Genomic DNA, 27006 nt, shown 5'->3' with positions numbered 1-27006 from the left:
AAGGTCCATGCACTGAAGACCTTCATTCACATTCCAGACTGAAGTCAAGCCCCTGCTGTCTACAGGCTGCCGTGTGCATGTGCTCGATGATTAACAGTGTGCACATTCCCAAATCGGCTCCAACTGCTGTAAATGTGATTTTTGTCATTTATCAAAAAAGAAAAAGCTTATTGAAAAACAAATCCTTTCTCTTAATGAACAAACAACACCTCGAAATGAACTTGGGCAGTATAAAATGGATGTCTATAAAGAAGGTGAGGGCTTGCTTTCCTATCTAGCCAAGTTTCTCCAGCCAGTCCTTATATCGTAAGGTGTCTGGAACCTAACATCTTCCACTGTAAGAAAGCCATGAGCAGATGTTTCCCACTTGTTTCTGTGAGAACCAAGGAGAAAACCAATTCTGCGTCACAGGCAGAAAGGCTCTGCAAATGTCATGCCACCTGTACCTTCCTGGGACAGAGTGTGGTGGGGCACAGCCTGAGAGAGAGAGTGATGTCTGAGAAGGTGTTAGCATGTGTCCTGCCACAGTAGTGGGCCTTGGTTGATCCTGTCACACACACACATGCACATGTGCACACCCTCTTAAGAATGAGACTCAGAGTGATCAGTAATCCATAGGACGTGCTCTCCCCGGCTTGTCACACCTAGATGAGAACCTGCCACCTTAATACTCCCAGCTGGTTTTCTCTTCACTGGGAAAGTGCTGTCTTAGCTTCATCCCATGCTCAAAGCACAGGAGTGAAGAGTATCTCTATATGAAAAATATACATTTCCCACGTCAGTGGGATGGTGATTTTGCTCAGATTACACAAGGATTTGGGTACCAATCTTTGAGTAAGTTTATAAAAAAATGCCTATAAAGAAAGGATGCTAAAAATTTGTGTCTCAGAATATCATTAAGTTTAAAATTAGAATCAGACTGTTTCATGTTAATTTGTCCTATTTGGGGAAATATTTGGGTCCATTTGCATGAATTACTTGGATTCTTTCTTGTACAGGTAGCTTTCTACTCTGGGGCAATAACTTTTGTAACCAGACCACTTCCAGAATTCTTCCCCATTTGGGTGTTCCCCAAATACCATTCCAAGTATATTAGCTTTTTACTGCTTCTGGGAAAGTGTTAGCATGTGTCCTACCACAGCAGTAGGCCTTGGTTGATCCTGTCACACACACACACACACACACACACACACACGCACATGTGCACACCCTCTTAACTAGGTGGCTGAACACAACAGAAATCTATACTCTCACAGTTCTGAAGAACAGGAAATGCAAGGTGTCAAAAGGATATACTCTCTCTGCAGACTCCAGAGGAGTTTGCTCTTGACTGTTGGCATTCTTTGACTTGTGGCCCCATCACTCTGATCTTTCCTCTGTGGTCACATTGTCTGTGTCTCTTCTGTGTGCCAACTACTGCTCTGCCTCACTCTTATCAAGACACTTGTCATTGGATTTAGGGCCCACCTGGATAAGCTCCTCCTCTCGAAATCCTTAACTTAATCACATCTTTTGCCATATAAGTAATATCACGAGTTCCAGGAGTTAGGACGAAGACATATCTTCTGAAAGTCCACCGTTCATTCCAGTGCACCAAGAATAAAGTTCCTTTTCATCCTGTCCAAAGGTCCTTTTCACCTCTGACCAAAGAATATAATCAGTTTAGCCATTTCCTAGGCTAGAAGTTATTAATGCAAGGATTGTTTTGTTTGTTGGCAAATGTGTAAGTTAAATGTAATGTAACAAATGCCCTTTTAAATTTTTTTATTGATTTTAGAGAAAGAAAGAGGGAGAGAGAAACATCCATTTGTTGTTCCACTTACTTATGTATTCATTGGTTGCTTTTTTATTTTATTTTTTTAATCCTCACCCGAGGATCTTTTTACATTTATCTCCAAATAGAGCATGAGGGAGAGAGGAAGGAAGAGAGAGAGAGAGAGAGAAACATGGGTGTGAGAGAGACACATTGATTGGTTGCCACGCACAGGACCCCAGCCGGTGCTGGGGACGAACCACAACCGAGGTATATGCCCTTGGCCGGAATAGAGCCTAGGACTCTTTGGTCCTCAGGCCGATGCTCTAACTGCCAAACAAAACCAGCCAGCGCACGTTGTTTGCTTCTTAAAGGTGCCCTGACTGGGGATCAAACCTGCAACCTTGGCATCAGGACGACACTCTACCAACTGAGCTCTCCAGCCAGGGCTAACCAAATCTCTTTTAAAACCAGCCTCTGTCTCTCTTTCAGTCAGGTACAACTGCCCTGTTCTTCGCTGCCCAGCAAGGCCATAATGATGTCGTGAGATTTCTCTTTGAATTTGGAGCATCCACTGAATTTAGAACAAAAGTAAGAGAATTTTCTTGATTTCATACCCTATTGAGGAATTTCAGCAATCATGAGTATTTATTTCTCTTAATCTATAATACATATTTTTGCTTCCTTTTATGCAAGATTTTCTAGCCTCAGAAGGTGAGTTTCACAGGGTTCCTTGCAATGGTTCAGGGATTGTCTTAGGGATTCACTTCAAAAAACAACATTTTTTTTCTCTGGTCTTGCAATTGGACAATTTTATGAGGAATTACTTAGATTCTTTTTTTGCATTTGTAGCTTTCCACTCTGGAACACTAAATTTTGTTACCAGGATGGATACAGTAGCAGGTGCTTTAGATAGTTCCTGTTTTCGTGTGTGTGTGTGTGTGTGTGTGTGTGTGTGTGTGTGTGTTCTACTTCAAGGCTAATCCCAGTGCTGTGATAGGAAATGTTGGAGTATTAAGCCACTCCTAGTGAATCTCAGAGATTCTAAGGAGGGTAATTTGGCAGGTAGTTTACCTTCTGAGATGTCCTCGCTGAAATATATATGATTGCAGTTTATATAGCGGGGCAAGAGAAGTCACTGATTCTTCGTATTGGACATGTGGCTAAGAAAACAGACTGTAGGGAGATCAACTTTGTGTTCACAATATGATTTTAAGTGATAATGTTTTATAGTAGGAGAATTTGAACTGCCATAAAATTTTAAATTGTCAACTTTATTTCTGGCCAACTCATGACCAAAAATTCCTGAGAATTTGCCCCAGTAGGAAACTTTCAGGTTTTCTTAATTCATTGTATTTTATATTTCAGTATCAAGGGAGTTTCCACTGGGTTTTTTCCTGACTAAAATGATAACTATTACATACATCTGAATATCAGGTTTCTGTCTTTTCTGACATCTGCTGTTGGACTACATCAGTGCCTCCAAACATGCTGCAAACATGTCGAATGTAATAAACAAGATATATGTGTGTATATTTTTACATTAATTATTGTATTCTTTTGTTGTTGTTGTTAATCCTAACCTGAGGATATTTTTCCATTGATATTTAGATAGAATGGGAGGGAGGGAGGAGGAGAGAGAGAGAGAAACATTGATGTGAGAGAGACTCACTGATTGGTTGCCTCCTGAATGATTACGACCGGGGTTAGGGATGGAACCTGCAACCCAGGTACGATCCCTTGACTGGGAATCTAACCCGGACCGTTTGGTCCTTGGGTCAATGCTCTAACCGGTGAGCCAAACCAGCCAGGGCTATCATTTTATTCTTCATTATAAAAGTGATAAAATTAAAACAAAAAGCAAAGTTTTACAAATCTAAATCTCAACTCTTTGGACTATGTCAGAATGATCATGTGTAACCATATGGCTGCTTCAGGCTTTTTGGTTAGCAAGTTAGTGCTGGCTTAAAGCCTTTGTAGACGAGCCTGTTTGTGTGGTCCCAGAAATCCATGGAACATGGGGCCCAGGTGAACCATTCCACATTTCCATTAGGTCAACTGCAGGTTTCCAAGAGCTTCCCATGGGAAGAAGTGTCGGGAGGCTTTGAGTTTTCATATGATCCTGTCGTCAAAACTGACTTGTGTCAACAATTGTTCTCATTGTTATGAAACCTGTATCCCCAAAAATGTATTTAAAAAATAAAAGTGATTAGCTCTTCTGTGACAATCATCATATTTAACCTGTTCTCTAAACTCTTTAGGCAAAGAGCTGAGAAAATTGGCAGAAAAAAACTGGGAGCCCTGGCTGGTTTGGATCGGTGGTTAGGGTGTCAGTCTGTGGACCAAAGAGTCTTGGGATTGATTCCCAGTCAAGGGCATATACCTCGGTTGTGGGTTCGATCCCCAGCCCCAGCAGAAGTCGTGCAGGAGGCGACCAATCAATATGTCTCTCACATCAATGTTTCTCTCTCTCTCTCATTCTCTCCCTCCCTCCCACTCTATCAAAAAAAAAAAAAAAAAATCAATGGAAAAATATCCTCAGGTGAGGATTAAAAAACAACAACTTGGAAACTTGGTTGCTCATTGCTGTTATTAAGCAATTTTTTGATGCTTACCCAGCTCTCACACACCCCTCTACTACCTCAGCCTTTCAGTCTCTCTCCTCCATTCCTCACCCTTCTACACTCAGCTCCCCCACACACAACCCAGCCTTTGCTGAAGCCCTACTCAGCCGCATGCCTCCCCGGACCTCGCCTGCCTGTGAACGCGGGGGCCCTTGTAGCAGTGTTTCTCCACGGAGGCCCGTCTGCCGCCTGCTCCCCTCAGTCACCTGACAGGACGGCCAAAGGCCCGCTTCGGGACCTCACCCCAGACCGAGTGAACCTGAGGATGGGGCTCCAGCGTGGGGGGCCATTTTCAACAAACACGCTATGCCCAAATTTAGAAACCACCCTGTCTCACATTTATGATTTGTATTTTAGAACCAGATTACATGTTCTTGCATTATGTATAATTAGCTGAAATGCCTACATACCAATTCCCAGAGCCAAACGGACACTAACCCTAGATGGGAGAAGATAAGGCATTCATTCGCTTCAGCACCTGAGAAAAACCATTAAGGATTTCGGTTGACCACAGACTCAGTGAATCAGTGGTGTGATGTGGTTGACATAAAAGTTAATTCTAATCTAGGCTGCAGAAATGAAAGTGGAGTGGATGGAACGAAGGAATGCCCCACTCCACATCAGACCACATCCACTTCACAGTGCTCTGCTTGGTTCGAGGGCCCACGTTTTTAAAAAGACCTGGACAGATTGGCACATGTTCAAAGGAAAATGCTAAGTAGGATGGTTAGAGGCCCCTGGAATAGGCTGTAATTATCCATTCTTCTAATGGATGCAGATCTTGTTTCGTGGAGGCCATGGCCCCAGAGGTCACCCTGTAAAAGCACCTTCATCTCAGGGGCCTGCAGTGGGAGGGACCATAGGGAGAAGCCAATGTTTGTCAAGAGGGTCTCTGGCCAGAAGCCAAGGAGACTATTCTGGTAATTCCAAGACAGAACTGACTAGTATAGACTTTCTGTTCTTTGTTCCCTTTATTGAGAGGCAAATAGACCAGTCTGCGTTTGACATGGGAAATTTCTATTTATTTTTATTTTTCAATTTCAGTTGACATACAGGATTATATTAGTTTCAGGTATACAACATAGTGATCAGACATTTATATAACTTACAAAGTGATCACTTTGTAAGTTTAATAGACATGGGAATTTCTAAATTAGTCATAATAGCTTAAACAACTGTAATAGATCTCAAGCACTTCATCACGTGTACAACATAATGAAGTCTGTAAGATGAACCCTGTCACCATTATAAAGAAAACATAAAAGGGACCTGGTCAGTGTTGCTCAGTGGTTAGAGCATCAGCTTGCAGACCAAAGGGTCTCAGGTTTGATTCCCAGTCAAGGGCAACCTGGGTTGCGGGTTTGATCCCTGGCCGTGGTCAGGGCACATGCAGGAGGCAACCAGTCGATGTATCTCTCTCACATCAATGTTTCTCTCTCTCTCCCTCCCCACTCTTTCTAAAAATCAATGGAAAAAATATCCTCAAGTGAGGATTAACACACACACACACACACACACACACACAAATTAGGAGAAGAAAATGTAAAAGGGACCAAAGAGGAAATACCAGTTTGTGAGTTTGTTACCATCTATGGAAAGCTCTTTTCCAAAGTTCTCGCTACATGAGGCGCGTGTATTTGCTATGAGTTGTGCCTGCACCATTTCTAAAATGTTTCTACTTGCATGTCCATAGGATGGGGGCACTGCCCTGTTGGCCGCCAGTCAGTATGGGCACATGCAAGTGGTGGATACCTTGCTGAAGCATGGAGCTAACATCCACGACCAGCTTTATGTGAGTGTGTTTCAAGGGAACCTTGCTCATTCCCTCATTACACATACCATTGTAAACTAAATTTGCATTCCAGAAATGCCATTTAAAAAAATATTTTAATGAACAATAGAACTTTAATCTGAGACAGCAAGGAAAAAAATATATAGTTAACCAGATGACCTTTTTCTGTGTAGAAACCACATCATCTTATTTATCTATCTTTGTTTTGCCCTTTTAAATCTCTTACACATAAAATATTTCGTGTACCTGTGCAAGTGGGATCTTCAAAAATCATGTGATACATACTCATTCGTAACATGAGAAGCCCGCATATGGACTTGCTGAAAACCAAAATAAATTCTGTTGTGGATTTATTTGGGAGGAAGGGCACGAAAGAGGAAAAATCAGGTTATTTGGAAGAGAAGTGAGGTTGGGTGGATGAAGACCTCGGAAATACACACCATTGACCTTTGAAAGCATCCACTGCTAGTGTGGGTCTGTTTGCAGCTCATTGCCAATTAGCACATTACCCAAGAACTCTCTTAATTTATTGTCATTGTAATTTCATAGGACTTAAGGCAAATGTGATTTGTTTTTGCGAAAAAATAAAACATGGGGAGATGAAGTGACTTGAGTATCACAGGGTGGAGCGGAAGAATTCCCGTTTCCAGTGGTCTAGGAACCATATTTTGGGCTCTTCTACACCCTCATGCCTAGGGCACTGTATGCTTTCATAGACATGAAATGAGATGTGTAGGTGTGAACCTTTCCATTTGAACATCCTTCCCAGTGTTTACATGGTTAACTGACAAATCACAGACTTCTTTGAAGTATATGCAACTATCCTTACCCTTTGTACTTCAAAATCTGGAACACCGAGCCCCAAAGCATTCCCAGTTGAATGACTGAACCACTGAATAATGATCTAAAGGAGTCATTCTCAGCTCCGGATGCCCATTAGAATCACCTCCAGAGTTTTAAAAAATACCACGTCCCAGGCCCACCCCAGACTACCTGAGCCGGAGTGTCTGAGGGCACAGCTTGAGCATCAGGTGTTTCTGACACGTGGCCATGTCCAGGAAACACAGGTCTACAGCTACTTCTTTGGCTGTATATAGGTGCAGTGGATGAGAGAGAGAGAGAGAGAGAGAGAGAGAGAGAGAGAGAGAGAGAGAGAGAGAGAGAAGGCTGACTAGGAGAGCCCAAGTCTTTGAAAAAGAAAATGAGTTGTGATTTTCATAGCATTAACAGTCAGCAGTCCAAATTGATAGTGGGTATAGAATTTGTATTGTTAGATAATATTATTCCATAAGGTTCATCAGGGTGACACATAATCTTAGAAATGTTAAGTTTGGGGAGAGCCCACTTCCACAGTAAATTCATCTCTGTTATAAGGTGACTCAAGAAATTTCATGTACCAGAACTTGCATTTTCTGTTAAGACTTTTACCCTTACCCAAACAGTCCAGTGTAAATGTTTTCATGAAAAACAACTGAAATATGAGACATCTCTGTCATTGATCCCTGAAAACTTCTAGGAAGTTGGTAATGCACGGTAAAAAATCCAATGCATAATATCCATTTTAGAAACTTCCGAAGAGTTGTGAGCGGCAAAGGGCTTGGATGACTTTCTGTGGCAACAGAGTAGGGAGCAGCTGAACACTTCATTCCCATATCAAACACCTGCTTAAAAATCTGTACAGGCTAATTAATTTTTTAATGATTGCCTTGAGGGGAGTCTGGCAGCTCAGCTGACGCCCAGTGGAAATCTAGCGCCCACCACGTGGTTGGACTTGCAGGGAAAGGTGCTTTGTATTTTAACCTGTGGTTGGTGTTCCTGATGGGAGGGTAATAATTAGCTGGGCTAGCTAGGTACCAGGGTTTTCCACTGTGGTCTGACAGTAATGAAGCTCGCCGTGTTCTGTCTGCATGAAGTGAGCAGCTGGGGAGGATGCATGCCCTCAGCTGACCCACGTATTGTCGAAATCGCCCGATGACACATCTTGAAGGAAAAAGAAATGACCAGAAGACGTAGACATCCAGTTAAAAAGAAAATTAAGGAGTATTGGAAACAAGCACTTGCTTTGGGCTTTTATGCAGGATTGCTTAGTGGCGTATGTAGGTGTTATGGGCGTCTGCTGGGCTGTTGTGGAGCAAGATCATGGATGTTGTTACTAGGGCAGTTATTCTGAAAGTGTCTTAAGCTTTAAGGCTTGGAGAGACTGGCTGTCGAGGAGACATGGGTAAGAGGGCCGGAATGAGATAAGAGTAGGAGAGATCTGTTTACTCCGGATTTAGAAAAGCACACCAAATAGATTTGGAAAATTGATTTGTTTTTTGCTTTTTATTAATAGAGTACTTTTTGTTTTTATTTATTTATTTATTTGTATTTATTTTAATCTTCACTCAAGGATATTTTTCTGTTTATCTCAAGATAGAGTGGAAGGAAGGGGGAGAGAGAGAAACATCGATCTGAGAGGGAAGCATTGATTGGTAGCCTCCCACACGAACCCTGACCAGGGCTGGGGATAAACCGCAACCAAGATACATGCCCTTGACCGGAATCGAACCCATGACTCTTTGGTCCGTGGGCTGATGCTCTAACCGCTGAATCAAACCAGCCAGGGCCTTTTTCTTTGTTTTTAAACTAAGACTTTGCTCTTAATTGACAGAAGGCTTAAAATGGAAAATTGTATTAAATGTGTCTTTTTAAATCTAATTAAAAAGTAGATGGACTCGGATCACGCAACAAAAGCAAAACGCAGCCAATGAAAGTGTATGCAGACAAGAAAATAATGGTGACTGGATATTTGGAAAACCTAGATGCTACTACCTACTTAGCATAAGCTCTAGGATCAAGATTTTGTGAAAGTCATTATATACATTTTAACTTATCCTTATAAAATTGTCTATTTTACCTTTCAGCTGACTCAGTGAGATCTTTAAGAATCATTCTTCAAAGAATAAAACATTAACTATGAATGTGAAAAAAAAGGGGGGAGATGGAAATGGAAAATTGTATTAAATTGTATGTATTTTAAAAGGTAATTTTTTTAACATAAATATGAAAGATGATTTTTTTTTTTAACACATTCAATTTGCTCTCTCTCAGGATGGGGCCACTGCACTCTTCCTAGCTGCCCAAGGTGGTTACTTGGATGTTACTCGGTTACTGTTGTCTTCGGGAGCAAAGGTCAACCAGCCGAGGCAGGTAATGTCCTGTAGGGGCAGTGGGCAGGGAGGGCCAGCTCTCCTGCAGCCGCATTTCCTCAGACACCAGTCAGCTCTGGGCGGCTTTAAATCCTTTGGCTTCTGTGACACAAGTTAATCTTTGATTAGGGTTTCTCCTGTTCTTTGCTTTGGGCTCACCTGAAATCAGGCTGACATCACCATTTGCTATTTTTAAAACATGGGTGTTTGGTGTCTGAGGTCAAGTACACACTCTGCCACCTCCTGTTCAAATAAATTATGGCTGTGCTGAGGTAATGAGAGTGGGCTAGCCTGGAACATAGGTAAATAGAGGCGCGCCAGGTAGCCTTGCCCCTGCCCTGTCCCTCCACTGATATGCTGCCTTATCTCTTCCCCCCCCCACCCCCTTTCTTCTACCAAACCAAAGAACAGCCCCCTGCAGTCATCAGCAGGTTCCACACCTTCATCTCACAGTTCAGTGTGACTGAGACTTCATTTACCAACAGCAAGCTGACATCTGGTAAATCAACTAATTGATACTAGAAGGAACAGAACTACAAGATCATGCAGGCCTCGCTTTAGAAATGGGGAAGACCCATCCAAATGTAAGGCATTATAATTAGCTTCCTATAATAGGAACTATTTCCTCACTAATTAATTTGTTTTTAACGAAACATTTCAGGTTAAGGTAACTTTACTTTAAAGGTAGTTTTCTAGGGAAAAGTCAAGCTGATTTCTTACCAGTAAATGACACCCAGGCAGATCCCTACTGGAATGTGACCTCTTTGACAATGCCTGTATGTTCATGTAAGGTTCCTATGGGAATCTTAAGGTTGATCCAAGTTCTTGACCACAGGATTCTTCAGTCTTAAGAAGTCTGAGTGCATAAGGAAACTAAGAAAAGAAAGAGCCTTTGGGCAAAGTGGGTTTGAGGTCAGGAATCCTGAGTTCTAGATCCAGCTCTGCCAATAACTAGCTGTGTGGTTTTGAACAAGTGAATCGACCTCTCTGGACCTTTCATCCTCATCTGAAATTTAGGAGGCTGGGCAGGATGATCCTGATGATCTCTTCAAGCTCCCCGCTTTAAAAAAATTTTATTTATTTTATTTTTATTGATTTGAGAGAGAGGGAAGGAGAGGGGAGAGAGAGAAAGAAAAAGAGAGAGAGGAGGGAGAGAAAAGCATCGATAGATTGCCTCTCATACACACCCCAACTGGGGTATGTGCCCTGACTGGGAATCCAACCCGACCTTTTGATGTACAGGACAACACTCCAACCAACTGAGCTGCATCAGCCAGAACACAAGCTCCCAAATTTTTGATAATTGTTTTAATCAGTATTTCTTGAGAACGTAAGATGTGCCAGACACTGCTATGAATGCAAGATTATATTTTTAGAATTTTAAAGATATTCTTAGTTTAGATGGCCTCAGGAATATTTCTGGGGAAGGAAACTTTTAGGAAAAGTTGCACTTCCGTTCCTGCCAGAATTGATATTTTGGGGATTGGAATTTAATATTCTTGTCGGTCCTTCTTATTTTGAAATTGTTGATTGATTCTGACTTAGAGGCCTCATTTTACTAAATAAAAAGAATTGGCTATTTTTTGATTGAATAGGTTTGATTTGGAGGTAATTACTGAGGGTAACACTGTGAATTTATAAATGAGAGATTATCAAGTCTCTCTCTGTACATCCTAAAATAATTTCTGACATTTTGACAAATCTATTTATAAAAGAAGTATTATTTATATGCCTAAGGGGCTGTTTTTTTTTGTGTGTTGTTTGTTTTGTTTTTACAGAAGCCAAGTTGATATAAGATTATATTTCAGGTATTTGCATGGATTGTGTCCATTTAAACCTACATTGAGTCATGTGATGATGACACTGAAACCCAGAAGTTATGAGTGAACCAACATTGCAGTGGTAGTCACAGTGCACCACAGTGTTCATTCCTCAGAAGCAAGAACAACCTGGTCAAAGTGGACTAGTCTGGGAGTGGGAGGGCTCTGCCCTCGGGTCAAGGAGCATGTGACATGCCCTTCCAAAGATTGTTTCCGATGAGATTGTTTGGAATTGAGAGAGTCCAGCTCTGAAAAGATTGTTATTCAGGAACAGGGTGTTATATAACATAAGATTTATTTGTGGTGGGAGAGAAGCAATAGATTTTTCCTTTTCATGGAGTATACGAACCCTACTATACCTTCTGTACCCCAGAGGTAACCACTGTACCTATAAAAACCATACTTTTTGCTGCCTGTCATGAGCTTATAAATAAAAGGTTAGCTGGCTAGGTCAGACTAGTCCAAGTTCTGTCTTCTCTCAAAGGGTAAACTCTGCATATTTAATTCCATTCCAAAAAAACAAGTAGTGTCATAAATATGGCAAAAGTGATATCAGTCCTGGCTGACTTTGTTACAAGTTAGGAGGTTAAAAAAAGTTCTGATTAAAAATTCCCATTAATGTCCATCTGGTGTGGCTCAGTGGTTGAGCATTGACCCATGCACCAAAAGGTCACCAGTTTGATTCCCGGTCAGGACATCTGTCCAGGTTGTGGGCCAGATCTCCAGTGGGGGCATGCAGGAAGCGGCCAATTGATGTTCTCTCTCATCCATGTTTCTATTTCTCCCTCTTCCTTTCTCTCTAAAATCAATAAAGGGAAAAAATTTTTTTCATTAAAAATTGAAAAATTCCCATTAGCCCTGGCTGGTTTGGCTCAGCGGTTAGAGCATCGGCCCACAGACCAGAGTCCCGGGTTCGGTTCCCACTAAGGGCATGTACCTCAGTTGCAGTTTGTCCCCGGTCCTGGTTGGGCTCATGTGTCTCTCTCACATTGATGTTTCTCTCTCTCTCTTCCTTCTTTTTTCCTTCCCGCTCTACCTGAAGATAAATGCAAAAATGTCCTCGAGTGAGGATAAAAAAAAAAAATGTCCTGCACATGGTAGAAAATTATATCGGAAGAACATTTGGAAACCAATGCTTTATTCTGAAATCTCAGCTGACACATTGTCAGAAAATTCTTGAATGTACAAAATATTTGCCTGGTTTAATTTCTTTATATCTTTAGATAAATCCGGTGTATAATTTTTTGCATTGCCATCCTGTGGAATCCTGACATTCTATGGCTCATTGTGACAGGATGTTACAAAGTTGCACTGAGAGTGTTCCGCTGACATTTCCTCTGAGCTGCAGGGGATCTGAAAGGTAGTAAGAATGACTTTTCCTTGTAACTGTATTCCTGACAAACTAACTGGAAACACTTTTAATACTTTTGTGAGAAGGAATCATAATTACAAAGCTACCCATAGGCATGTTTTGGAAAGACTAAGTTCTTGATTTAAAACTTGAAAACATTTTTCTTCTGAGTTGTCCTAGGTAAAGAAGAGTCACAGAGACCATTGAAATCTATAGTCAATCTAAAAATTCATTTTGAGCTGATATAAGTCAAAGCTACTTTTTTTAAGGATGAAAGATGTAATTTTCTTTCTATACAACACTAGCATTTTTCACAGAAAAGACATTATTAAAATATTTTTCAATGATAAACAATGTTAGTTTAAGTTCAGCATTTGACCCAGACTTGTTTTCTTTCAAGTTGCATGTAGAGTCCAACATTTCCTAAAGAAAGCAGAAGTAGGATGTTAGGAACACCCTTAGAGGCTTTTACATGTCAGATATAAGAGCCATTTATTTATTCTTTGACCAGCCCTCATTATCATTTTTTTTCTTGCATTGAGCCAAAGTCGCCCTGTAGTTTTCACCCATCAGTCTTTTTACTTGGTATGCCAAATAAGTCTAAATCTTTTTTCAGTTGGTTTGCACACAGATAGTAAATGACAGCTGTCATAACCCCATGAGTCTTATCTTCTTCAAGCTAAATGTTCTATTTCCTTTAAATGCTGTAGAAGTTATAACTTCCACTCCATGGTGACTTATTCAATTTAATAGACTTTAAAACTATGTATTTTTGTCAAGAAGTATTAAAAACTTATATAAATATTTTTTATGCTTTTTCTACTCCAATTTTCTCCAAAACTCTACAAAAAGGAGCTAAACTGACCTAATTTCCACCATTTTCATTATGAAGTAACCACTAGTAATGAAAAATATACACAGTGTCACCCTGGCCGGTTTGGCTCAGCGGTTAGAGCATCTGCCTGCGGTCCAGAGAGACCCGGGTTTGGTTCCTGCCAAGGGCACGTACCTCGGTTGCAGTTTGTTCCCGGCCCTGGTTGGGTCATGCAGGAAGCAGCCACTCCATGTGTCCCTTTCACATTGATGTTTCTCTCTCTCTTTCTCTCCCATTCTATCTGAACAAAAAATGGAAAAAATGTTCTTGGGTGAGGATAAAAAAAAAAAAAAAAAAAAAAAAGGAAGAAATACACAGTGTCCCCCAAATCTCAAATCTCATTTTATCCATCGTTTCTACCTGCTGATCAGTTAGCTCAGGGGGAAACTGGGAGATTTGACTTAAGTAAAGCATATGGCAGTGCTTTGTAAGCAAAAGTACAAATCAAGATACTTCCTGTTTTTCATGATAAATATTATTCAGATTCAGTTACCATTCTCTAACCATCTGTTAGTCCGTACTCGTGCTCAGCACCTTTCTATATATTTTCTCATTCACTAATATCACTGTAAGGCTAATATTTTTGTAGAAGGGGACCCTGAGACATAATTTGCCTACAGTCTCAACCAGGAAATGATTACTTTTCCCACCTACCATGACTATTGCAGTCAAGGTGATAATTAAGTGTTAAATTAAGTGTCAGCATGACTGCTATTCCCAATATAGCACTTCTCAGCCCTTTTCTACATATTAGTGTCAATAGAATTTGACCAAAAACAAGCCCTTAGAAAGCATCAAACAGCCTTGGCTGCCCTCTGGTGGCAATATGAACAAATGAACCCGAAGCAGATAAGGTGGGAGAAGTGCATCAGCACCTGAGCCCTGGAAAACCTTTGTGGAGGCCAGACACCCTCTCCTGCCTTCCTGGGGCCCCACCCATATCCCCTGGGCCATGCCAGCTGCATTCCCACCCTGCCTGAACCAGTCACTCCTGTCAAAGCCACTGTGACTGTAAATGTTCTTTCCTCTACATGGAATTCCCCTCTTCTCACTGGCAAAATTCTGGTCCTCCTTCAAGACCCAGCTCAGATCCCAACACCCCATCTGTGAAACTGACCTGTAACCCCCATGCAGTAAGAGGGCCTCTTTCCTGATTCATCTGGGGCATTTTTGTCCATGCTTGATTGTAGCACTGCAATCATACTGAAATTTCCACTAGACTTAGTTCCTTTGATAATAGGGATCATGTCTTATTTTTAGTGCTCTGCCTAAGACTAAGAAGATGCTTAATAATTACTGGGTGGTTGAATGAATGAATGATTCTCCTGAATTGGGAGAATCAAATGAAATAATGAATTTGTTTTGTAAACCAAAAGTACAAATCAAGGTTGTATTTATGTTGCTAATGATAAATAATCTTCAGATTGAAGGCTATTTCTCCGAGACCCTTGAAAGGATGAAGTGTTTTCGGACTTCTTCCATGCCTTGTTTCAGCTCCTCTTTCCCATATCTCTCCCAAGACACAGAGGTGCCTACTGTGTCCCCAGCACCCTCGGATCCCTTTAGGACCCTGATTTGCCATTATCCACCACCTCGCTCAGAGAGCTCTGCCCTCTGTCCCTTTGCCGGGACAGCACTGGGCAATAATCCTGTCCTGGACACTCCTCCCTCCTCTTGCCTTCTCTCCAAAGTGACCTAAGTTCTCAGAGGTCAGACTATCACCTGGCATTGAGGTGGGGGTGGAGGTGGGGGTGCTCGTGTCTCCTCCGCGTGCTGGTTTGTCCAGCCTCTCTGTTCCCTGAGCATCCTGCACTGGTACCCTGATTCCACCATATACTGGCCCTGCCATCATCTCTGTTGGTGAAATCATGACATTCTGTGGCCTTATATTCCCACCTGAAGGCTTACTCCGGGCCACTGTTTGCCTCACCTTCCCCCCCCCCCACACACACACACACGAGGACTCCTAGGTGGCCAGCTGCCTCGTGGATGTGGACTGGGGTACTGGGGCCCAGACACCTCCCACTGTCATTTCTCTCTCTCAGGTACCAGCCAAAATTCAGAGCTTCTGTAAGGCACTTGCAGTTTTCCTGGATTCCATCCCCAAAACAGGAAAACATCCTTCCCTATCTGGAATTCACCATAATTTATCTGGGTGTTTTGATCACCCCTAGCTTAGCCAACCCAATTCACCCCAGAGCGGGGAGGGAAACATGGACCCTCACCGACCTCTGCCTCCCCCCCTCCCTCTGTAGCACTCCTGCCCGCATGAGCAGGGTTTCCGTCTTCCTTTCTGTCCAGCGGGAACCACCCACTGCCCAGTCTTTCTGTCCTTGGATGCTTTGCCCTCCTCCCAAGCAGGACGTCTCGGCCTCCTGGCCCGGTGTCCAGGGGAAAGGGGTCTTGGGGAATAACACGCCGGAAGCATTGCCCCAGGTGTCGTCCTGCTGTAACTAGCTAGTGTGAAGCACCTCCCAGAAGACGCAGTATCACCCCTGCATAAAATGCAAGGCTCGGAAAACGATGTGGCTGTGGTGAATGCTGGCCATAGAACAGGAGTGGGAGAGGTGTCTTTGGTTCTCTGACCCTCAGAGCGCGCCCACCTCAGAGGAACTGCCCTGCTGTGGGACTGAAGGGCGCCGCTGGGCGCTGAGGGGGTGTTGTGTGAACCCCCAGGACAGCAAGCGACAGTCTCAGGGGAAACAGGCTGACTTCTCCTACCCAGCTTTAGCAGACTGGGTTCTGCCACACTGTGGTTTTAGTTCCTGCCATGCAACGGCTGTTTCGTGAGCCGAAATCGAGCGTGGGCAATTGCTCGGGTAGCCCGAGCACTGCCACCGCCAGCCCGTGTCCCTGGGTTGACATCAGCCTCTGCGTTTGTCGGCGGGGAGCTGGCTCTCCCCGTGTTGACCTGCAGCGGCGGATGCTGTGCGTGTGCGGAGTCCGAGCGTGTCCTCTCGCCGCAGGACGGGACGGCGCCGCTGTGGATCGCGTCTCAGATGGGCCACAGCGAGGTGGTGAGGGTGATGCTGCTGCGCGGAGCCGAGCGCGACGCCGCCCGCGACGTGAGTTGGACACGTGGGGGCTCCGGAGGGAAGTTCGTGCGGGGACCTGGCCTCACCCCGCAGAGACAGTGCAGCTGTATTTGGTCTGTAGGGCTGCTGGGATTCCCCCAACCTCCACCTGCTCTTCAGCGGGGGAAACAAAAAGTGTGAAACCGCTGAAACTTAGTCTCTCCGACGGAAAAACTTAATTCCTCGGTGATGCTCCTCCACCTGAGCAGACTTCTGGGTGAACTGTAGGATGGGCCTGGGGCTGTCCCTGGAGGTATGTCCCTGGGGGCTGCTTGTCCAGATGGCACTGCGCGGCAGTGTGGCTGGCCCAGCGTGGAGGTGGGTGCCTATGGTTTGGGGTCCTGCAGTTCCAGGCTGACCCCGCCTCGCCTGTCTCCCCAGCTGCAGACCCCTGCTCCACATCCCCCATCGACCCCTACATGGCCTCTGCTGGTGTCATCTAAGTCCCCCAGTGCCTGCGCCCATAGGAACTAAGGGCGACTTGCCATTCCCTTTTTTTTTTTTTTAAGTGTCTGTCCTTTTTGCCCTTGGTATTACTCCTGCTTATGTGACCCACCTCCCCTTTCCAAGTCGGGGCCCAAAGAGAGGATGTCAGAAGGTGCGTTCCTGACCACTTCGTCTACCCTCTCCCCCCCTCTCTTCCGGCAGACTCTGAAGCCAGAAAAGAAAACCCTCTTTTCTCATCTTTCTTCCTGATTCCAGCTAAGCATTTGGTGCTGGCTGGGTGGGGTCTGGTCTTTACTACCTGAGAACGTGTAGTGAGCTAAATCCTCCAAATACAGCAATTGACATGTTAAAGCAGGAGAAAAAAGAATTTGGAAAAATCTCTTCCCAGGCCAAAAAATGACAGAAGGGAATGTTAATTTTTCAGCTTGTCTTTGCACCATTTTTAAACTGATTTCAAACACTCCTTTCCTCATCTGCCCTCTCCCCCACCCTCCCCCACAGTCCAATAGATGCCTGGGGCACATTAGAGCAAGGTTACAGATAAGAAAAGGCAAACTAAAAAGCACATTAACATTTTAGAACAGTCAATACAGTTCAGAATTATTTAAGTCATTGCAGGCAGTTCAACAAATTAATTTCTGCTAAGTCATGAACTACATACAGAGAATGCCTCTTTCGTCCAGTATGTCCTAAAATGTGCTCTTGGAATTCCCCTTGTCCCCAACCCAGTGTTCTAAGAGACTGAAAGCGTGTGAATCCCCAAATAGCAGGGTTCAAAGATAATATAAGAAGTCACCTATTTTGTCTGGTATTCTTTTTAGCAGAAGTGATTGCTTAATATGCTTTAAAATGCTCCTAGATTAGGAGACATTGCAGGTCTATACATATTACTAGTTCTCAACTCACATTTAGTTCCCAGCCAACATACGCATATGTTAATGATCAACTTTTGTTTTCCTCTGTGTTTGAAGGATGGTACAACAGCATTACTGAAAGCAGCCAACAAAGGGTATAATAATGTTATAGAGGAATTGCTGAAATTCTCACCCACCCTTGGTATTTTGAAGGTAAGAGCTAAAGAGAAATTTTGCCGATCTGTAAAAAAAAGAGGTTAGAAATGAAGAAATCTATACTTGGAGATTATAGTAGAATCTGGGTATAATTCACATGGTTAGTTGTGTTCTTGAAAGAACATACCTACAACTTCTTAATGTTGGAGACTCATGGACACTGGTAGAGATGAGAATGTGGTAAAAAGAATGAACCAGAATATGTCAGTACCTAGTTTTCCAGAAAAAAATATTGGATAGTAGTAATGAAATCGCTAAATTGGAAAGTCAACCATATAGGTATGTGATTGGAGAATTTGTGAAATCCCCCACAAATCTTAAAACACATGATTTTTGTCCCACAAAACATGGGGGACAGATGTTCATGTTCCTGTAAGAACGAGGTGGAATGAGGCGGTGCAGGGTCTCCAGCAGTGCAGGTTTATTGAAAGTCAACCTGCCAGACTACCTCTAAGGAGAGAGTAGCAACCGGCTTGTACAGACTGTTGTACAGGGATTTTTAAACTCAGGGCTGGGGGGGGGGAGGGGGTAGTCGTTCAGCAGAGGAGGCGTGGTCCTCTTTGATTGGTCGGCCCGGGGTCTCCCAAGTTCTTGATTGGTCAGGGGCTGGGATCTCCTGAAACTTGTTTTTCTTGTGGAGCGACCATTTGGAGTTTTGGGTGGGTTAGGGTGGTTCCATCCTTCCCTTCCTCCTGACTGGAGTGATGGGTTTTGGTTTTCTGGAATGAGAGGCTTAGGGAAAGGTTAAATGATAAGGGTGATGGGTTTTGGTTTCTTGGAATGAGAGGTTTAGGGCAGTAATATGGAAGTTAAGAGCTAACAGTTCCTTTTCTTCAGTATCTGGAGCAAAGAACCACAGTTACCTTGGGTGAAATAAAAGAAGCCTCCAACTTCTGGACACCCCAGAGAATGTGTCATTCTGGGGAGCTGGGCGTTCCAGGAAACAGAACCCCAAAATTTTTTTATGTTTTAATCATTTGGGATGAAAATATTTCTAAAGTATAGTGTATACCAGAGTTGGCAATCTTTTTCAATAAAGGATCAGATAGTAAATATTTCAGGCTTTCCCTGCCATATAACCTTTGTTGCAACTGCTTAACTCTGCTCTGTAGCACAAAATCAGGCATAGTAAATAAAAATAAATTTTAAAAAAGCAGTATGGCTGCATTCTGATAAAACTTTATTTATGGACATCGTAGTTCTGAAATTTGACACGTTACAAAATTTTTTTTTTCTTTTAATTTTCTTTTAAATCTGAGCTTGCCAGGACATAGAAAAACAGAACTACAGGTTAGATTTGGCCCATGGGCCATGGTTTGCTGACCCCTGATACACACTCTCCTGTTTTCTTAAATAGAGGGTACCAAACCCGTTCCAAACTTGGGACAGTGGCCTAGCACTTTCTGAACCTCAGGGTTTATTGATGTGTATAAAGTCTACTCGCCCTGTGTGATCCCAAAGGTATTTTGGGCGCTGATTCTGATCTTTGTATCCTTAGGCTCCATTCTTGCTGTCAGCTGATACAGAGCTGCTGTCAGTGTGCTGGCCCCTCCCCCGTCCCAGTGAGCGACTTCTAATCTTCCACAAGCTTGGAAGCCAGAAAGCTGCACTTGTTAACAATAGTGAGAATAGTCTGGGAAAGTGACCTCTCTGTGAATACAAGAAATGAGCTTCAGAAATGAACTTTGCAATATCTTTGCAAAGTCTCATTTCAGACAGCTCTTGTGTGGCTTGGATTTTTCTTTTTGGCCATGTTGCACATAGGTGAAGCTGATAGGTTGCTTACGATTTACAAAAGTGAAAAATTACCACATTAGTTACGTACCATACAGATAATAAAAGCAAATATGGGAAAATGCTGCTTTGCTGGAACATTTCTCTGGGCATGATATTTTGCTCTTTTACAAAATAAGAAACTATTTCTTATTATAGGTAGTCAATTTGGAAACTAAGCTTGCACGTAGGTACTACTCACAGATAAATGTACCTTCTGGAACAGATGTCCTATGACTGTCATTCTTATATGAGGTGTGATATTCTCTCCTCTCCCCTTCCAGAATCCGGCTGCATGGCTACACAAAGCCACTCTCTTATTTCAATACATATTTGTAGTGAATTTCATGACATATCAGCAACCTTTCCACTAGGCCCTCTTTGCTCAGAAATGCTTCAAATCAGGGCTCGGGGAGATTTCCTCACCCCACATACTCTTACACCCTGTAACTCCTGCTCCCCTGAGTGAGCAGAGTGTGTGTCGCTGTGCTGACAGGCCAGCCCGCTGGCTAGCCAGCCACTCCTCCAGCCCTGCTGGAAATGGCTCACCAAAAGCAGAAAGACTACATATGTTGGGAAAACATGTTTGACACAGTATTGTTGTTTTTTCATCGCAAGTTCTAATGTATATAAAACTGACCAGTGATCACGAGGTCATGTGCACCCAGGGTCAGATTTCTTGTTTCACTTGCAAAAGAACATTGGCAATATTTACACTGTCCAACTACTATGTACCTGAGGCCACCATATCAGATGCCGATGTGACTTTGTTAAGGGGACATAAGGAAGAGGAGGGCTCCCGCGTGACAGTCATCACTCAGGCTGGTTGATGATGACAGCCAAGCTGAGTGCTGCTGGCTGTGAGCTCACTCCTGACACACACTGTCATTTTCTCTTAGAACGGGACCTCGGCACTCCATGCGGCGGTGCTCAGCGGGAACATTAGGACAGTTGCGCTGCTGTTGGAAGCCGGGGCAGACCCAGCCCTGAGAAACAAGGTACTGGCCTTTCCTTCGGCATCTTTTAACTCCATTAGGGACCCATGCAGAGAGATAAGGCACTGTCTACCTTAACCAAGGGAACATCTCTCTGGCTCCAGTCACTATCATACTTCATACTTGGCGTGCAAGATGGTCATTAGATTGTGAGTGAACAGTACCTTTGGACCCAGAAAAGTATACTAAAAGCCTGTATCAGTGAATTTCAGCTAACAATGGTGCAGCCTCTAGGGGCAGGGAGGCAGTAGTTGTGGGGAGCAGGGTGATGAGTGTTCTATCACCAAGGAAGTGTCCTGAAAATGTCAAAATCTGGTAGTTTATCACCACCCTCCATAAGCTGGATGTTCACATGTTGAGAATTGCTGGTACTCTGCCTGGAATCTACATGGGGAACATGTTCCTTTTATATTGTTAACAGGACTTCACGACACTGTTACAAAACCAGCCCATATTTTTTATAGCTCAAAATTTTTATGTTACAATTAAGCCAAATTTGGAGGTGGAAGATGCACAGTAGCCGTAGGAAAAAAATAATCGTCACTGTATTTCCTCTTAGGTAACATCGTCATAAGCAGTCAGATGTACAGAGTGGGCTGGGGCCTAGGAAAGGTCTTGAGAAAACACACTAAACTGCTCACTTTTGAAGGAGGAAGTGGAAGTGGTACTTATTAATAGGGGAAGGTATGAACAGCCATTTTTATTTGTACTTATCTACTGTTTGAATTTTTATAAGCATCTACTACTGTGTTTGGTTTTATAAATAAGCAAAACAGAAACATTGACATTTTGAAAATAAACTATTAAGAAGTACAATTTACCAACATGCCCAGGGTCTCTTTTATTCCACTTAATATGCAGAATTATTCTCTTGTTCCTACCATTGAACTGTTAGAAGACAGTTGCTTATCTCTCCCTGAGATATTTAGATTTGTTGTCCACTAGCAGACCTGGCTGAGTGATAAGGTTGCTGAAGTCACAATCTCTGTTTTATCTTTGGACCTTGGACACAACATCCTAAAGGGAGTAGCCTCTGTGGCTAAGCCAATCAGTGCTGAATTAAGGCAAGAGGGAAACCTTAGTACTTTTCTATAGAAACTGAAAAATGCAATTCCTTGTGTGTCTCCTGGACTCTGGGCAATAATGTGTATGGGGAATTTCCAGGGACCACAATGCTGGACTTTGGACCCTCTCTAGAGCTTCTTGAATATATGTATGCGCCGCTCCTGTTGGAGTTTCATTTTGCAGAAGCCCTTAGAGAGCTGTGAGTAGCTGCTAGGGAACCCACCCACCCAACAGCCACCTCTACAGTAGAAGCCAGCCTCTACAGGCAGCTAGGGTGTTGGGACTCCAGCCGCCACACAGGACTCCTGATCGGGTATTCTTGACCTTCATTTACTCATTCAACAAACACCAGTTGAGTGCCTGCTAGATACCATGCACTATGTTATGTACTGGGGAGTCAGTGATGAATGAGATACACATAGTCTCTGCCTTCATAGGGCTCAGAGTTTAACGGGGAATAAACACAATTAAGCAGTTGTAATACTGAGTGACAAGAGCTGTCAGCAGGGAAGTAAGGAATGCTATGGAAGGCTTCCGAGAAAAGTGACTTCTAAGCTAATACGGAAGCACTCTTCTGCTCCAGGCTTCCAGGACTTCTGCTCTGGGGCTTTGAGGCAGATGTCTGAGGAGAGGGTAACTGATGGCTCAACCCCATCAGTACAGGGGTCCTGTGTTCCCGATGCCCCCAACTGAGGACTCGGAACACATCTCCCAGGAGCAGTAGGGAAATAGTGGTTTGATGCTGTGCTATCATGAATGTGGACCTGTGATCCTGCTCCATAATGAGGGTGGCCTTTAGGGGTGAGCCTAGGTGCTAGCCCTCAGCAGTCCTCACAGCCTCAGCAACCTGAGAATTCAGTGGGGACCGACCAGGAGAGAGGAGGAATGAGACCAGGTTTTTAAAACTATGTGGTTGAGCCCTGGCTGGCTTGGCTCAGTGATTAGAGTGCTGGCCCTCGGACCAGAGAGTCACAGGTTCAATTCCCAGTCAAGGGTACATACCACAGTTGCAGGTTTGATCCCCAGCCCCAGTCAGGGTCTTGTGGGAGGCAATCAGTCATGTCTCTCACATCCATGTTTCTCTCTCTCTCTCTCTCTCTGTCTCTCTCTCCCCCTCCCTCCCCCTCTCTCCCTCCCTCCCACTCTATCTGAAAAAAGTCAATGGAAAAATATCCTCGGGTGAGGATTAAAAAAAAAACTATCTGGTTGACACACAAAACAGTGATGTCACTGACCAAAAAATTGACAACACAGTTTGAAAGTATAAAGCTTATTTTAATGATAAAGGATATGGACATTCATGGAGTTAGTCGTGCAGCTTGCTCACACACACACACACACACACACACACTCTGTAACTTACAGGCTTGTGTACAGTACAGTTTCTCAGGTCTCCTCTTCTTCCTGACTGTAGAGGATCCTCTGAATACCTGCTAGCCTGCTCACCATGAACCAATGCAAAACAGTTCATTTTTCCTGAGTGGATATGAGCCTGGACTCTACCAGAAGCATTTTTCGGCAGGCCCGAGCATTAGACCTGTTCAGTGCCTGCTCCTGCAGAAACCAAACTAATAGTAGAATTTGATTCCATAGGGAACTCTGTTTATAGTAGCAATTTCCTGTCTGATCCAGTCTTGCATCAGCATCAGGGATCCTTTGTGATGCGCTGAGCTACAGATGCAGGACATGCTACACAGCAGACCACTTGCGGTAAACTCACAAGTCCTTGCATAATTCCCAACCAGCAGGTGAGGTTCAGTGAGGCCCTAGCCAGCAGGTAAGGCTCAAGGAGCAGTGTCCAGCCTAGAAGGTGGGGACTGTAAGAGCTTCACCTAGGATCAGGGTCCCAGGTAAAGCAGCTGGGGTTCCAGGCTCTGCAGCAGAAAAAATATATATGTGAAACAGGTGACAGCTATATCCAAGCCCTCTCTGCCATTCTGGGGGCCTTTCTACACTTTAATGGCCTCTCCTGAAATCTCAAGAACATCCTTTTGATTCACCTATAACAACAATTATCAGAGTGTGGTCCATGGACCCCTGAGGATCCTCAAGGTCCTTTCAGGAAGCGTAAGATCAAAACAACATGCTTAATACAAGGGTGTTATTTGCCCTTTTCACTGTGCTGGCATTTGCTCTAGTGTTGCAAAAGCAATGGTAGGCGAAACTGTTGGCACCTTAGTACACATCCAAGCAGGGAACCAAGCTGTACTGGCAAATGATTTTACAAACCTTTGTAAGTTCTTCAAATGTTATAAATTATTTTACAAAATAATTTATTTTTACAAAATAGCAGTTTTACTTAAGAAAGTCTGTGACGAATCAGTAAACAATTTTTAATTTTATGAAATCTTGACCCATGCTATATGTCTTTTAGTATCCCGTGTGACAGAATGAGAGTAGACGTAAAGCACTTCCACTGCACACTGAACACAATGGTTGTCTCAAAAAAAAAAAAAAAGTGTCCAGCTGGTATGGCTCAGTGGTTGAGCATCGACCCATGCAACAAGAGGTCGCTGGTTCGATTCCTGGTCAGGGCACATGCCCAGGTTCTGGGCCCGATCCCCAGTGCGGGGTGGGGACACGCAGGAGGGGGCCAATTGATGTTCTTGCTCATCGATGTTTCTATCTCGTTCTCCCTCTCACTTCCTCTCTAAAATCAATAAAGGAAAAAAAAATTTTTTTAAAGGCGTTTGTGCAATTGTTGGAATTATGAGTGAACCGGCTAATTTTTTCATGGAACATCATTTTTACTTGAAAGAATGACTTGTATCCACCTCTTGAGCCTAACAGCTTCCTAACACTTAACGGTTTTTTTGGATGAATCAATGGTAATACTCATGAATGGGATCTGTTCATATTACGTAATAAAACATGTCAACATTTGGAAGTTCTGCATAACTCATTGAACTATTATTTTCTAAGTGACCAGTGTATGCTGTTATAAATCATGCATGGGTAAAAAAAATCCACCTGGCTCTGTCTGGTGTTGCTCAATGGTTAGAATGTTGGCCTGCACACCAAAGGGTCGCCAGTTTGATTCCCAGTCAAGGGCACGTACCTGGGTTGCAGGTTCAATCCCTGGCCCTGGATCAGGGCACATGCCGGAGGCAACCAATCGATGTGTCTCTCTCCTATTGATGTTTACTCTCTCTCTCTCCCCCCTCCCAACCTCCCTTCTACTCTCTTTGAAAAAAAAAAAAAGGAAAAAATATCCCCAATGAGATTTTTAAAAATATCCACCTATACCTAGATAGACTTATGGATTTTAATGTAATAGAGTATGAAAAGTTCATTGATATGGTTTCAAATTCCACATGGCAATTACCTTTAAGCAACTACCACATGTCCTGTGTTGGTGTTGCATCAAACAAGAATCTCTATGGTGATCTGAAAAGGCTATTAAAATGCTCCTCTCTTTTTCAGCTACCTACCTGTGTGAAGCTGAATGTTCTTCCTACGCATCAAACCAAAGCACTGTATCACGATAGACTGGATACAGAAGCAAATATGAGAATCCAATTGTCCTCTACTAGGCAATATAGAAATATGTAAAACCATTAACAATGCTCCTCTTCTCACTAACTTGGTTTTGAAAAATTGGTGATTTTTATAAATGTTATTTATGTTAACCTGTAATGGGTTTTTTATTTTTAATCCATTAATAAATATATCTTAATTTTTTTCTCAGTTTTTGTTTCTAATAAGTTAAAAACAAAAACTCGTTGGGGTCCTCAATAATTTTTAAGACCAAAAAGTTTGAGAACCACTGCCCCATACATTTATTGCAGATGGTAGAGATTCACTCACTAAATAAATGTGTGAGGATGTGTCTCCGCAGCGCTGTGGAAAGAAAGGACATGCAGTGAGACAGGCCCGTGGGAAGCGGGGGCCACTGGCCCTGCTCTTCCCGGTATCTCTGCACGCCTCCTGACTCCACCGTCTCATCCAATAATTTCAAGTCCCTGTCAAACAGATTGCCTCATATAAACAAATTAAATATAAGGTATTCAATTTAAGGTTAGCAGTATTTATTGAGCACATGTTAGACATGCTAGGTCTTGTGCTGGAAATGAGAATACACGATTAATAGGACATGGGCCCTGGCATCTAGGAGATTACAGTCTAGCAAGAGAGATGGCTAGATAGAAAAATAACCCTAACAATAAGGTCAGAAAATAACCAGTGATATTTTTACATTTAATAGAGATTTTTTTTTTTTTTTAATCCTCACCCGAGGACATTTTTCGATATTTTGTTCAGATAGAATGAGAGTGAGAGAGAGAGAGAGAGAGAGAAACATCGACGTGAAAGCGACACATCGAGTGGTTGCCACCCACACGACCCAACCAGGGCTGGGGACAAACTGCAACCAAGGTACGTGTCCTTAGCGGGAACCGAACCCGGGTCTCTCCAGACCGTAGGCCGACGCTCTAACCGCTGAGCCAAACCGGCCAGGGCAAAATTATATTTGTTTATTTATTTTTTCTTTATTTTTTTTTAGAGGAAGGGAGAGGGAGAGAGAGATAGAAACATCGATGAGAGAGAACATTGATTGGCTGCTTCCTGCATGCCCCCCACTGGGGACCGGGCCCACAACTGGGACTTGCGACTTGACCAGGAATTAAACCGGTGACCTCTTGGTGCATGGGCCAATGCTCAACCACTGAGCGACACTGGTGGGTTAATAGAGATTTTTAATGACTTAATACAAAACAGAGTCAGTGGGGTTTTTCACCAGCGGAGGAGCAAGCTTTGGTCAGAGCCCCCTCTTTGGAGTCCCTACGACCACACCAACTGTGGGAATTCACTAATGCCTATCTTCTCTTCTTTCAGGCCAATAAACTTCCAGCAGAACTAACCAAAAACGAACGTATATTGCGTCTCCTCCGAGGTCAAGAAGGACATAGGAAGAGCTAAGAAGCTTAATTGCGTATTTGACCCGAAAGATAGAAACCTTAATCACATTGTCCAACTAGAAATTGCTTTCAAATAGTGTTGGGAATTCTGTAAAGAAAAAAATGCTCTGAGTGCCCACCCTGCATCCCTGACCGAGAAGAGCTGTGCTTCGCGCCCTGAAGCAAGAACAGAACAGCTCAGGGGCCCCTCCCTCGTTTACTTGGGCTTCTCACTCGGCCTATAACCCCGCTCCCGTGGGCCTGGCAGTTTCGTGGATTCCACAG

The 27006-nt window shown here is 43.3% G+C and overlaps 1 protein-coding gene across 1 annotated transcript in view; it reads left to right on the top strand.

The window, feature by feature from the left end:
* ANKRD29 (ankyrin repeat domain 29) overlaps positions 1-26761 on the top strand; it is a 46105-nt gene extending 19344 nt beyond the window's left edge. The window contains exons 4-10 of the mRNA XM_036245509.1: positions 2246-2344; positions 6071-6169; positions 9260-9358; positions 16369-16467; positions 17895-17990; positions 20666-20764; positions 26660-26761. Of these exons, the coding sequence (XP_036101402.1) occupies positions 2246-2344; positions 6071-6169; positions 9260-9358; positions 16369-16467; positions 17895-17990; positions 20666-20764; positions 26660-26743 (675 nt within the window). The 3' untranslated portion in view covers positions 26744-26761. The remainder of the gene's footprint in view (positions 1-2245; positions 2345-6070; positions 6170-9259; positions 9359-16368; positions 16468-17894; positions 17991-20665; positions 20765-26659) is intronic.
* The last annotated feature ends 245 nt before the right edge of the window (positions 26762-27006 follow it).

Source organism: Molossus molossus, unplaced genomic scaffold, assembly GCF_014108415.1.
Source record: "Molossus molossus isolate mMolMol1 unplaced genomic scaffold, mMolMol1.p scaffold_m16_p_6, whole genome shotgun sequence".
NCBI lineage: Eukaryota > Metazoa > Chordata > Mammalia > Chiroptera > Molossidae > Molossus > Molossus molossus.
This window is presented reverse-complemented; position numbering and strand designations above follow the sequence as displayed.